The sequence below is a fragment of the Rhineura floridana genome, chromosome 8 (genome assembly GCF_030035675.1).
Source record: "Rhineura floridana isolate rRhiFlo1 chromosome 8, rRhiFlo1.hap2, whole genome shotgun sequence".
Classification (NCBI taxonomy): Eukaryota; Metazoa; Chordata; class Lepidosauria; order Squamata; family Rhineuridae; genus Rhineura; species Rhineura floridana.
The window spans coordinates 10926318-10939375 of NC_084487.1; the positions used below are offsets into that span (position 1 = coordinate 10926318).

Here is a 13058-nt window from a genome sequence, read left to right on the forward strand (position 1 = left end):
AGAACAAACTGACACTAAGACAAATTGACATATAATGTTTAACTAATCTATCTTACTCCTTTTTTTCTTCCTAGGGGATGGTGGCTGTATCAGGAAGCTTATCAGTGCTTCTGGATTCAATCATCTGTGCCCTAGGCCCTTTGGCATGTCTGACATCCCAGCTCCCTGAACTAAATGGCTGCCCCAAACACGTTTTGGTAAGTTCTGTGTTATTTCTGGACGTCAAGATCTAACACTTGTTTCTTACAGCTTCCCTGTGGCCATTTAAGGCACAATTTTGTAACAATTGTGGCACACTTTCACTTTCAACAGTGTACCTTGTGTTAGTACCCTCTTCCCCAACAGCTTACGTGATGCATTTCTAGAAAGGAAATGTGGGGTGACCTTTGCAGGATTCATTGCAAATATGAACTTGTCATATGGACATCAACCCTTCTGCACAATCACACACTGTTTAGTCTAAAAATGTAAATGTACTGCCTCCAAGTCGATTCCAACTTATGGCGACCCTATGAGTAGGGTTTTCATGGTAAGCGGCATTCAGAGGGGGTTTCCCATTGCCTTCCTCTGAGGCTGAGAGGCAGTGACTGGCCCAAGGTCACCCAGTGAGCTTCATGGCTGTGTGGGGATTCGAACCCTGGTCTCCCAGGTCGTAGTCCAACACTCTAACCACTACACCACACTGGCTCTACTGTTTAGGAGTAGCAAATGTGCTGCCCTCCCAGCAAGCATGGCCAATGGTCAGGGATGATTGGAGTTGTAGTCTTAACATCTGGAGGGCACCATGTTGGATCCCTTTGGCTTGGTCAATGCACTATTTAAATCTTGTTTGTTGTGCAGAGTCCACATGTCTGTCTTGTTGCACTTCTTTCCTAGGGATAACTTTTTCCCAGTATTCCAAGCATAATATTTTGTATGAGAAGCAATGTAATAAACATCACCACCATCCAAACCAGTTACTGCATTCATTGCTATTATTGTTGCACTGTAAATTGTCACTGGCTCCTATTAGATATTAGTTGTGATGTAATTAGAAATAAGAAGTAGAATTCTCCCCTTACACATGCTATGCTGGAATTGTTTTTGTTCACTTCCAAAAACAAAACATCCGATGACCTTCCCCACTACACGATTACTGGGCAGGAGAACTTATTCACCAAGTTTATTTTGAACTGGCAGACATAACCAAGGATACTTTCCTAAAGCAGTGCCTTGCCATTTTGTAACCCACAGTTTCTTTTTAAACTCTTGGGAGACTCTGTCTTCCTCTTTGTATACTGCAGTTCACATCCAGTGAGGATTCTTGACTAAACTTCAATTGATTGTATATTAATAGAATATCATGAAGGAGCTTGTGAGTAACAGGATAGTACATGTTTAAAAACAATACTGCATCTATATCCCTACTTTTCTCCAAGGAGCTCAAGGCAGCATATATGGTATCTGCCCCCTTTTTGTCATCACAGTAACCCTGTCAGGTAGGTTAGGCTGAGAGATGATGACTGTTTCACTGTCACTTAGTGAAATTTGGGGCTGAGCGGGGATTTGAACCCAGGTCTCCCCAATCCTTATTCACCACTTGAACCACTATACCACATGAGCTGTGGAACACACCTGTGATGTGGAAAGGCCCTTCACTTGTCTCAGGTGACATTTTTTTTAATGATTGTAAACCTGCAAACTGCTGTTTATATTTTCTACCAGTAGATGGCTATATTATATAAAGACTGCATTGTTATCAAAGTAGGTCTTATGAATATTTTTTACATAAAATCTCATTCTGCTCTTTTTTGGGTGCACAAGGCAATTTCCATTTTAAAATTTAAAACACAACAGTTCAAGCTTAAAAAAAAAAGTACACCCCACAAAAAATAAAACACTGACAGCACAGGCATTCCTAAGGTTCATTAGCTAAAAAGCAGCAAGCCCACAAATGACCTCCCAAAAGGCAGAACAGTCTTCAGCGTACTTGCTAGTACATTAGATCTGCTGAATTCAGCAGAACTGAAGTCTGAACAGTAGCCCGCAGTTTGGCTCACTGTGGTGAGTGTTCCATTGTGCACCTTCCTCTCCAGCATGGAGTTGAGAAAGCAGTGGGGATTATCTTGTACAGCTGCAGTGAGCTTTGGAGGGTACAGCACGACTGCAGGAAGATCTCTATTCCCCTCTCCAGTTCCAAGTTGAAGAAGAGGGCTGGGTCTGGCCATTTTAGGGCTCAGTGGTTAGAGCACCTGTACTGTCCAGTGCCAAAACAGGCTAAAGCCTTTTCCTCTGGATCTGGGAGGGAAGATTAAAGGTGACCATTTCTGCTATCTTTCTGCCATTTCTGCCATCTTTTTGGCACCTTTTGAAAACTTTCCTCTTTCAACAAGCCTTGTAGGTTGAGACCTATCCCAGTCTACGTCTGTGTTAGAATTGCTTAATATGTTTTTTAATAATGTTTTTAACCCTTTTTCAAAGTTGTTTTTTTTAAAAAAATGTTTTTAATGCTGTTTTGTTTTAATGTATTTTAAGATCTGTTTTTTAATGATGTTTTAAAGTGTTTCTAGTGCTTTGTTTGCTGCCCTGGGCTCCTGCTGGGAGGAAGGGCGGGATACAAATTAAATAATAAAAATAATAATAAATAAATAAATGTTGGCAGTGAGCAGCAGTGGCACACTGTGTGCCTTAGCTGGCCAGTTCCAAAACAAGCTGCTGCTCCTCAATCTCCAGCCCTGCTTGGTCCCGCCTTCAATTCCAAACTCAGAAAGTGGAACAGGGAATTGTCCCTCACTTCACACAAATCCACAGCACAAGATCAGGGATCAGTAGCCCAGTCTTACTATCCACTCAGAAGTGAGTCCCACTGAGTTGGATAGGACCTAGCGGCAATCTTAGGCATGCTTTCCTGGAAGTAAGCCCATCAACCACAGTGGAACTTGCTGCTAAATAGGCATTCATAGGATTGTGCTGAAGGGGGAGAGGCAAGGTCCTGATGACCACACATTTTGGCCTGGCTACCAAGGCCAGCCAAATGTTTGGGCCCCAGCTTCCATACAGAATTGGGCTGCAAAAAACATTAGTGCTAAAGTGCCATTCCTTTTTTGGCTTAATCACAGCTACAAAAACCTAATGCAAATTAACATATTCTCCAGTACCTCTGAAAGATACAAGCTTTTTTGCATCTCTAGAGGAAGGAAGTGCTCTCTGTCTACCCTTGTCCTGTATGTGGCAATTTAATTCTTATTGTGACACATTTAAATGTTTTTTCTTTTCTTTTAATAATGTTATTTGTTATTTAATTTTGAGAATTGCATTATTGTATTTATGCTTTATGATGTGTTATATTCATGTTTTTGTAAGCCGCCTTGAGGGCCTTTTGGCCATAAGGCGGGATATAAATTTAATAAATAAAATAAATAAATAAATAAAGAAATAAATAAAATAAATTTGGTTTTTCCTCAATCATTTGTTCGGCTGAATTAATGCCAAAAGTATATTTGTTTTTTGTAAGATACTGCATTAATTCGTTATGTATTCTTTCCAGTCAAACACATTGGACAACATTGCCTACATCATGCCTGGACTCTGACAATAAAAGGACAATGGAAAGTGCCCTGCTGCCATGTAGCTGATGTATGTACATAAGCACTATCCTGGCATTCTTCAAGAGTTCAACATGTAGGCTTTTAAGTTTTCTGTCTGTAACATATTGAATAGAACTGTAACTGTTCTGCTTGATTTTATGGAAAGGTTCAGTCTTAAATTTGAGGAACTTGGAGAATGTTTTCTCTCAGATCGGATGTTTCTATATAATTAGAGTTGGGAAATCTTTTGATACACCAGCCTTAACGTGGAATTTTAAAAAATGGGATTACTTTTACTTGGAAAAGTCAAGCAGGTTTGTAGCAAATCAAGTATCATAGGCACAGCCCCGCACTTCAAACAGTAATTTGGGTATAACTTTTTTACTTCTCTGAGAGAAGTCAGTTGGGTGGACAAATTTATTGGTTGAAGGGTTAACTTGCATGTTGTTAAAAGTAACACTGGGAAAGAAATTTGTGGTCGTCGTGTTTTGCTGAGGGCTAGTGCTGGCACCAGGAATCCTCCTTATTATTTCTCCCAATCATAGGTAGGGGTGCTAATTCAGATTCAGGTTTGAATGAATTCTCACAATCAGGAGAAACAAGGGCTTCTTGATGTGGACAGTAGAAAAATGCATTGCTTCTCCACAGGTTGCAACTACTGTGTGGATTCTAGTGTTTAGAATAGTGCTTGAATATTCTAAAAAGGGAGCCCTTTATGAAATTCACAAGCCTCATCCCAACTCCTTCTGATTTTAGCCAAACTGGCCCTCCTCCCTCTCTCTCCCCCCCACCCCCAAGAGATTTCAAAAAACAGTAGCTAAGGTACTACCATCAAAGGTGGGGCTGGGGGCAGGCCTCCTCTAGCCCATTTATAATTCACATTCTGATTTAGAATTGCTTATCACCAGCAACGAACTGATGTGGTCTTCTTGTGGTGCTGAAGTGTATGTTGTGGAGGTGGTGATTAAGGTGAACTTTAAGGGCTTTTAGCTGAGCGAAAGACATTGATTAGGCAGATCCCATATCCCCAGTCACAGGATTTACTGCTCTGAGTGCATGTAGCTCTTTGGGGAAGCACTTCTCTCTCCCACAAAGGCTAAAGTGTGGCATTTTTAACATGTGTATTTACATTTTCATATATTGTTTCTGTAGTAGATTAATTTATATTGTATATTTCTGTATATAGCTGTAATTAGAACAAAATTTCCTTCCGCACTGTATGGAAAACATGAGCTACATGTCATCATGTGGAACTGAATTGTATCTGTCATTATCAAGCATAGGCTCAAAATGAAAGAGTAGCAGTGGGGTTTGGGTGATGGATGGAAACAAAAATTAAAAACGTTGTATTGTGCCAGAAGTTCCCTTGCCACTTGTAATTTAGAAATCTTAAAATGACAGAAAGTAAGATAATTTTGGTCCCAGGACTAAATTCTGTGCTCTTTCTTCAGGCCCCCAGAGTCTAACTGGCAGCTGTTCAAAGTAACATTTAAGAGTGCAATGCTGTGATCCCTGAGAGGGCTTTCCAAGAGCCATAGGATAGGTCTATCCTTCTGATGAGAGGGAAATCCAGTGTCAGATCCTCCCTCTCTGTTGTCACCAGCTCCTCCAAAGCCCTGACCCAACTGACATCGGAGCCCTCTTGGTCCTGTGTTGTGCCCCCAAATTAGGTTAGAGATTTAGTTGTTCCTGAATGTGACTAAATCCTTCCCTCCCTTTGTTTCTGATGAGATGGAAAGCTTTTTTTAAAAAATGATGAAAGACTGAGGATCACAAGGGCATTCCTCCACCTACACTTAAGCCCAGCAGGGGCACTGAATATGACAGTAGAACTACCTTGATATTCCACACACCCCTAGTCACCTTAGGATTGCAGGCAAAGTGTTTGACAACTGTTTCCACCCACTTTTTCTGAACTTCTAACATTTAGATAAGAGTTCTGTTTCTTCACAAGTTTTCCCCAGTTAATCCCAAAGAGGACAGGTTAGCTATATAAGGTGCTATTCTGTAAATAAACCCACATGGTGGGAACTGATGTCTTGTTTTTTACAGAGCCTTTAGTATCTCAAGCAGCGTTGCAGTGGTAAAGAGAATCCTGGTGCAATCTCTTTAAATCTGGATAATTATTAGACACTTTGTTTCTAGAGGAGACATGTAATATTTGGCTTAGAGTCCGATAAATATGCAGCCCTCATATTAAACAACAGAAGGGGATCTACTTCACTTTTGCCATCTGCAATATGGCAATCTTGAAGTTTTTAAAAGCAAAATGTACTGATGTACTTTTATTTAAAATTTGTATACATTTGTATAATCTGTATCTTGTGATGTTTGTACTGGAGAGCTTTGGATTTAAACCCTTGTACTTTTTTACATTTGTTATTTCCTGCCGTACAGTCCAAATTGCATTGTAAAAATGTTTTGTTAATGTATATAAACTTTTTTAAAAATTTGAACTTGCATCTTGATTCAGTTCACAAAATAACAAAATGTTTGGTCTTGGCAAATTACTTCTCCTTTTGCATTCAGTCTGACAACATCCCTGTGCATTTCTCCCCCAATGACATAGTTCTGTTTTTACATGTCTCAGTGGAATCCTACTTTCTTTAATCCATAGCCATCCTTCTGTTTTCATTCATTTCACCACAATTTCTTTAGACTGAAACCAAGCAGCATGATCTACCATGTAGGGTTGCCAGGTCCATGGCCTGAGACTGATCCTGCATCTTTAGGAAAAGAGAAGGTCAGCCAAATGCAGGTGTTCTTGCAACTCTGTAATGGGAAAAACCACAAGGTGGAATTCTCCCTTCCCCCTGCACAACTTTTAAAGATACAGAAGACCTCTTGGAGGCTGGGCCTGGCAACCAAGAAGTCTTCTGTATCTTTAAAAGTTGTGGAGGGGGGAGGGAGAATTCCACCTTGTGGTTTTTCCCATTACAGAGTTGCAAGAACACCTGCACTTGGCTGACTTTCTCTTCTCCTAAAGATACAGGATCAGTCTCAGGCCAAGAAGCTGGCAACCCTACTACCATGAATGATCACTGTGCAAACTCATTAACTGTAATTGAACTTTTGTGTAATTCTCAAGACTTTGGCATTATTCAGTAGCCAATCATAGCAAACTGAGCCCAAAGTGAAAGACATCAAAATTTAAATAGCATTGTATTCAAAATTTTCTGGACTTGAGCCAATCAATCAACATCAGTTATTGTAAGGTTACATTGGTTTTATATTGGGAAATGTTTGTAAGAAACAAAAAAAACTGAAATATGTTGCTTGCATAGGTATTCAACCCATGTGCTGTGGAAGCTCCCAGTTTACACAGATGAAAGAAGTTGCCCTATCGAGAACACAGTTACCTTACCATTGGCCTCCACCTGTGAACCATTAAAGTTGCTGTCACATTGTCAGGATAAAACCCCCCACTGTTGAAGGATCATTGGTCAGGCTGTGGATCTGAAGAAGACCAAAGAGCATTCTACAGAAGTGAGAGATAATGTAATACAAATGCATAGATTAGGAAAAGGGTACAAAATAATATCCAAGTGTTTGGATATCCCAGTGAGCATAGTTGAATCCATAATCAGGAAGCGGAAGCTGCATCACACCACGCAGGCACTGCCAAGAAAAGGCCGTCCCTCAAAACCTAGCGCTGGAACAAGGAGACTTGTGAGAGAAGCCACAGAGAGGCCAACAATCACTTTGAAGGAGCTACAGAGTTCAGAGGGTGGGAGTGGAGTAATGGTGCATCAGTCAGTCATATCAAGAGCTCTGTATAACACTGGCCTGTATGGGATGGTGGCAAGAAAGCAGCCGTTACTCAAAAAGTACCATCTGAAAGCATGTCATGGGGTTGGCCAGAAAGCATGAGAGTGCCCCAGCGATAGATCTATCCGCTTCGACTTCAATCTCTATGGTGCGCGTTAAAGCCGGTCATGTGTACTTCCGGGTCAGTTTACGTGACAGAAGCAGGAAATGCGACTGCAGAGAGAGAAAAAGAAGGCGGGTCTTTAGAGCCTGGCCGTAGTTGGTGGCTTCAGAGGAGCGAAGTCGAGCAGGGGTAGCTGTCCAGCGCAGGTAGCGGGGTAAGAAGCCGCTTGTGGGGTCCCGACGGCGGTCGTGGCGGTTCCATTGGCATTTCCCCCACCCCGTTCCTTTGACGTATCTCACAGCTACCCCTTCATCCCATGCCCCTTTATCATGCACGAATGCGTAGGCCCCCTCTCAAAATCCTTCTCTTGGAAGGGAAGCGCTGGATTTCTAAACCTCTCCCCTGGAAGCCTCATATGCATTCCTTTGTTTTCCTCTTCTCAAGCTCAAGCCCTGTCCCAATGAACAAAAAAACCACACAACAATTACAAACTGAAATTGACATTTAATGTTACGTTTTAAAATAGACACGATTGGTCAGCGTTTTCTTTATTTTATTAAATGCTGTAATGCGTCACAAGGATTGGTACATTGACAGTAATAATCGGAAAGATATCATGCCTGAGCTATGTAACATTTCACAGCTTTACAAAGTAATTCAAATAAAAAAACAAGTTGGTCTTAAAAACTATACAATCAAGTATTACATCAACCAAAACAATCTAAATCTACTCTAAAATAAAAAAGAACCTATCTAAAATATTTCTCTTTGGAGCTCTTGGAGTTGCTTTATCAAAGATTATTAAATGCCTCTTACAGATGAAAACGAGTTAAATGATTGGTCAATTTTAACAAATAAAGTAAACTTATGGCGCTGTAATATCGTACAGGTTGGGTCTCCTCAAAGGGAACATCTGAATTAGGCCAAACTCTGTGTAGATGATTACGAGATTCCTGTTGTAATTGTTCCTTATTCTAGTGCTTTAAGGTGCAGTTCTATACGTGCTTACTTGGTGGTAGGTTCTGAGTAGATATGCATAGAGTGCCACTATTAGACCCAAAGGTGATAATGTGTGTTTCAAAACATCAGGTCCACAAATGCTCTTGCTGGAATGTCCCCCAAATGTTTGATGTTTTGATTTGGCACCTATAGTTAAGCCAGTGGAGGCATCATGTCTTCAGCTATCTTAATAATTTAAAAATTACTTTTAAATGTTGCTCAGCCTGTTACTTGTTTAGGTGTAGAAAATGTTCACCTTTAAAGTGAGCATGTGATTTTGTAGCTGTTGACTCAGTGATTGCTTCACCAAGTGATATGGGATATGATTTATGTAATAGGTGATTTATCTGATTTTTAAAAATGTTTTCAACATTCAGTTGTATGTTTGTGAGCTCAGTATACAATATCACACTTGGCTCGTTTCAAGGTGTTCATTCACCAGTTAAAATTTTAGATGTGTCTGTAAGTTCCTCTTTGATTTCATCCACATCACCAACCCTTTAAAAATCCAGTATGAGACTGCAAGTATCAAATACGCTGTTCTCTTCATATATGCTGGTATTTCCAGTATATTCTGTTTTAGGCTGCTTCCATAGCAGGCATTTACTGTGGAATAATCATTGTTTGTTCACACACTTTTTACAGGGTATCTTCACAATGTCATGATCAAAACGTGCAATTTCCCCATGTGTAGATGGTTTATAGTGCAGCTATTCAGTAGCTTTTCTGTGTGGTTTTCCCTTGTGTAGATTGTGCTAGCCGTTTCTTCTTCTATGGTATATGTTTCTTTTCGAAGAATCAACTCTTATCACATTAACCACTTTCCAAATAGCATTGCATTTATAGCCATTTCTTTTCTCTCCCCAAATTGCTGTGTGTGTCTAGGGGGCAGGAATCATGCTCAAGAGTGGCATGAGAAGAGATAATATATAACACTTTACCCTTCAGAAAATGGGAGGTGGAGAAAGGAGTGCTGCCCACTTGGCTACAAAATGTTTCAATTCCTAGAGTCTAGAAGCAGATTTGCTGTTCTACTTCTACCTTAAAGCAGAACGACAATGATAGGGTGTTGCGAAATCATTCATGGAAGCACCCTTAGATAAAAATAAAAAATATGCTTTCACTTCTGTAAGCATCCAACATTTGTACATGTATACTTTATGCAAAGGATGTATGCTTCCTTTGAATTTCAGAATAATATCTGCTGTGGCATTAAGCAGGCCCAGCTGCAGCAGTGACCCGGGTGGGGCACTGGCCGAGGGTCCAGGAATGCAGAGGGGGCCCTCTCTGGCCCCAGCGGAATGGGATCTGCTGCTGTACCAATGAACAAGAAGTTCCCACACACTCCTGTCCCTGTTAGCTTCTCTTTTTATCTGATTCACGAAAGTGGAGGAGCAATTGATGGGTTAATACCACAAAGTTGAAAAGCTGAGTCCAGAGGGTCTCAACTTGGTAACTCTCATTCAGGGCTGATGTTGGGATGGTCTAGGCTAGTTGCCTCCTAATTTTTGTAGTTTTAACCCCTTAAATGCCCTCCCACAGAAGGGCAGAAGGAAAGAGCAGCAGCAGCCGCTCCAAGCCAGGCTGGATCATGAAGGAGCAAAGGAGGAAGAGGAGGCTTCCTGGCATGGCGTGCTCTGTTGCAGGGCAAGCAGCAGGGACTCTGGAAATGTGGCAGGAATGCCCCCGATGAACTTACAGACAGACGTCTGGCATTCCTCCTTTCTGTCTCTCTCTCCTGTCTGATTCCTCTGTCACCCCAGTCTTTCTGTTCAGGTTTTGTTTTACTTTAAAAGGGTGAGGCCAGAGCTTGGAAGATTACTTTTAAAAAGTAATAAATTACAGTTACATGGCCCCCAAAAAGTAGTAATTACTGTTACAATTACAATTGCTTAACTGATTACTTTTACTCAAAAGTAATTGCTACAATTACATTTTAGTTACTTTTTTCAAAAAAAAATTGCCTACAAGGTGCTGGCCTTGGCTGCTGCACATCTAAGTAGCCTAAAACAACATTAAAAATAAGCACGCACACACAGAGGGTAGTAGAATATTTTGTTTTATCTGTAAGATTAACAGAATGGCACAACAGAATCTCACATCCCCTCTCCTCACCTCCAGCAATGATGATACCCCAACACACATATTTTTGTATATATATATTGCCTAAAGCTCTTTTCTCCTTCCACTCCTGTCAAATTTTAAACAATTGTTTTCTCCACGCCGTCTCGCTCTCCACCTCCTCCCTCATTGCCTCCTAAGCACCCATAGAGCATGAAGGAAGAACAACGCTGCACAGAAGCCCAATTTGAAGCACATGATTTTTATTAACAAATCAGAGGAGCAGAAGACTTCCCCTGCTCCCCCCCCCAAGTAATGCACAAAAGTAATGCTGGAAACATTACAATTACTCCTCAAAAGTAATGAAGTTACTACTCATTCTATTACCAGCAAAATGTAATGAAGTTACCCACTCGTTACTCAAAAAAGTAATAAATTACAAGTAATTCGTTACTTGTAACTAGTTACTTCCAAGCTCTGGGTGAGGCCAAGAGGGAGGAGGAGTGTGGTTTGAGGAGGAAAGCAAGAGGGCAAGGGCCCCCCTACAGCCTTTGCTCATGGGCCCTCAGAAACCTGGAGCTGGCCCTGGCATTCAGAATTAAATCTGGCAAACACATCTATATTACTTTTTGCTCTGTAGTCAAGCCATTAAAACTTGCTTTGTAGAAGACTAGAGTTTTGTAGAGGAACTAAAATAGAATGTTTGCCTACAAAGAAAAGTACTTGAATGTGGTGATCATTGCCCATATCTTACAGCTCAGGGAAAATGACTGCAATCAAACATGCCTTACAGAGGGATATCTTCACTCCAAATGATGAACGTTTGCTAAGCATTGTTAATGTTTGCAAAGCAGGAAAAAAGAAGAGAAACTGCTTTTTATGTGCCACAGGTATATGATTTTTGTTTTAGGTATCGACAAACATTTTCTCTACCTTTCCTGGCCATGATGTACACTAGAACTAATTAAATGTATTGCAAAAAGGCTGCTACTTTCTTCACTATTATTTTGTACAATTTTACCTATAAAGGTTAAGTTGGGGTTTCCAAACAGTGGTCCATGAGCTTCATTCAGATCGTCTGCGACATGTCTGTGAATTTGTGGGAGACGGCACACCCATCACATTAAATATTCATAATAGATTTTAATTGTATTTTTATTGATTCTTTTGTTTTTTATATATTGTATTTTAATGTATTACAATTACAATTTTATGGAATTCTACAAAGTAAACACGAGATGATATCATATGTGACTGTGGGAAAATGGGCATTATCATCTTATACTGGTGTTAGTTCTTATGGAGATTTATTATGTACTGTACTTAACAGTGACAACTGAACGCCCAGTACAGGTGAATGTAGTAAAAGTGAAAAAATCAGATAAGGGAGATTTCTATAAGAGACAGACTGCATGGGTACTTCGAGATCTTGCCATTGTTGATGCCAAGGATGCCGTCAAAGTAAGTCTTTATTATAATGTACTGCAAATCTGCACTCTGCACAGGCACTAAATACACTAAATACTTTCATTAGTGAAATACTGCCATGCCTTTGGCAAGTTTCTAACTGTAGCTAACTCTTATGCACAATTACTTGTGAGTAACTCCTAGCAAGCTGAGACGTAATTCAGAGGAAGTATTTAAAAGAATCAAATTGTATGTCTAACTTTTACAGAAGAGAACCTTCTTTGGAGATAAGGGGTTATTTTCTGTTTGTTTCACGTACTAAAGAATTTTCTTTGTGTGTGTTGACCATGAAAATCAAACCAAGCATAATTCAGAATCTGTATTCTGGATATTGGCATGTTTGTGTATTGCTTATAAAAGCAGTATTTTTGCATTTGAAACAGACAATTATCATTCAAAACTCTTTTTTATTAACTTCCTATGGAAGTATTCAATCTTTGTTCCCCTTTCGGTGGAGACCATGTCATTTTTGTTTTGTGTGCAGCACCTGGCATGCTCTTGATGATCAATAACTATATTAAAGAAGCTTAGAATGCTACATAACATTGTCTTCTTATAAAATATATTGGCTTGGATCCTAACCAGCCCGCTGTGAACAGAGAGGCTCCCACTGGAGCACAGAGGTTGACAGCATTTTTCACCACTCTCTCCTTCCCCTGTAACCTCCTGCACCACATCTCATGGTGCTCCAGAGAGTTCTCCAACTCTTTAGAGCAGATATTCCTGGTGGGAGCACCCATGAGTGGATGCTTCCACCAGCTGAAGCTTAGTTGGGATCTAAGCCATTGTGTTGAAAATGTATTATGATTGCTGCCATCTGTTTTGTGCCTGTTTTTCAGGAAAGCCCTGAGTTTGATCTACATTTTGACAAGGTGTACAAATGGGTTGCTAGCAGTATAGCAGAAAAGAACACATTCATTTCATGTATTTGGAAACTTAATCAGCGTTATATTAGAAAGAAGATTGACTTCATAAATGTTAGTTCTCAGCTCTTGGAAGGTAAAATTTCAGATGTATTTTTTGTAATGCTGTATTATGGTTTAAATATTACTTTCAGCGTATGTTAAAATAAGTAGAAAAGCACATTGTTAGTA

General features: G+C 40.1%; 2 protein-coding genes across 9 annotated transcripts in view; both read left to right on the forward strand.

Annotated features, from left to right (window-relative positions):
• The window catches only part of LOC133390190 (HMG domain-containing protein 4-like), a 33444-nt gene extending 27422 nt beyond the window's left edge, over positions 1-6022 (forward strand). For all 4 annotated transcript variants that reach the window (XM_061638254.1, XM_061638253.1, XM_061638252.1 and 1 more), the window contains 2 exons: positions 75-197; positions 3527-6022. In XM_061638254.1, the coding sequence (XP_061494238.1) occupies positions 75-197; positions 3527-3571 (168 nt within the window). In that variant the 3' untranslated portion in view covers positions 3572-6022. The remainder of the gene's footprint in view (positions 1-74; positions 198-3526) is intronic.
• Positions 6023-7524: 1502 nt separating this feature from the next.
• The window catches only part of EXOC1 (exocyst complex component 1), a 42367-nt gene continuing 36833 nt past the window's right edge, over positions 7525-13058 (forward strand). For 4 of the 5 annotated variants that reach the window (XM_061638245.1, XM_061638247.1, XM_061638249.1 and 1 more), the window contains exons 1-4: positions 7525-7651; positions 11254-11387; positions 11828-11958; positions 12804-12963. In XM_061638245.1, coding sequence (XP_061494229.1) covers positions 11264-11387; positions 11828-11958; positions 12804-12963 — 415 coding nt within the window. In that variant the 5' untranslated portion in view covers positions 7525-7651; positions 11254-11263. The remainder of the gene's footprint in view (positions 7652-11253; positions 11388-11827; positions 11959-12803; positions 12964-13058) is intronic. The other variant, XM_061638246.1, reaches the window with a different exon arrangement.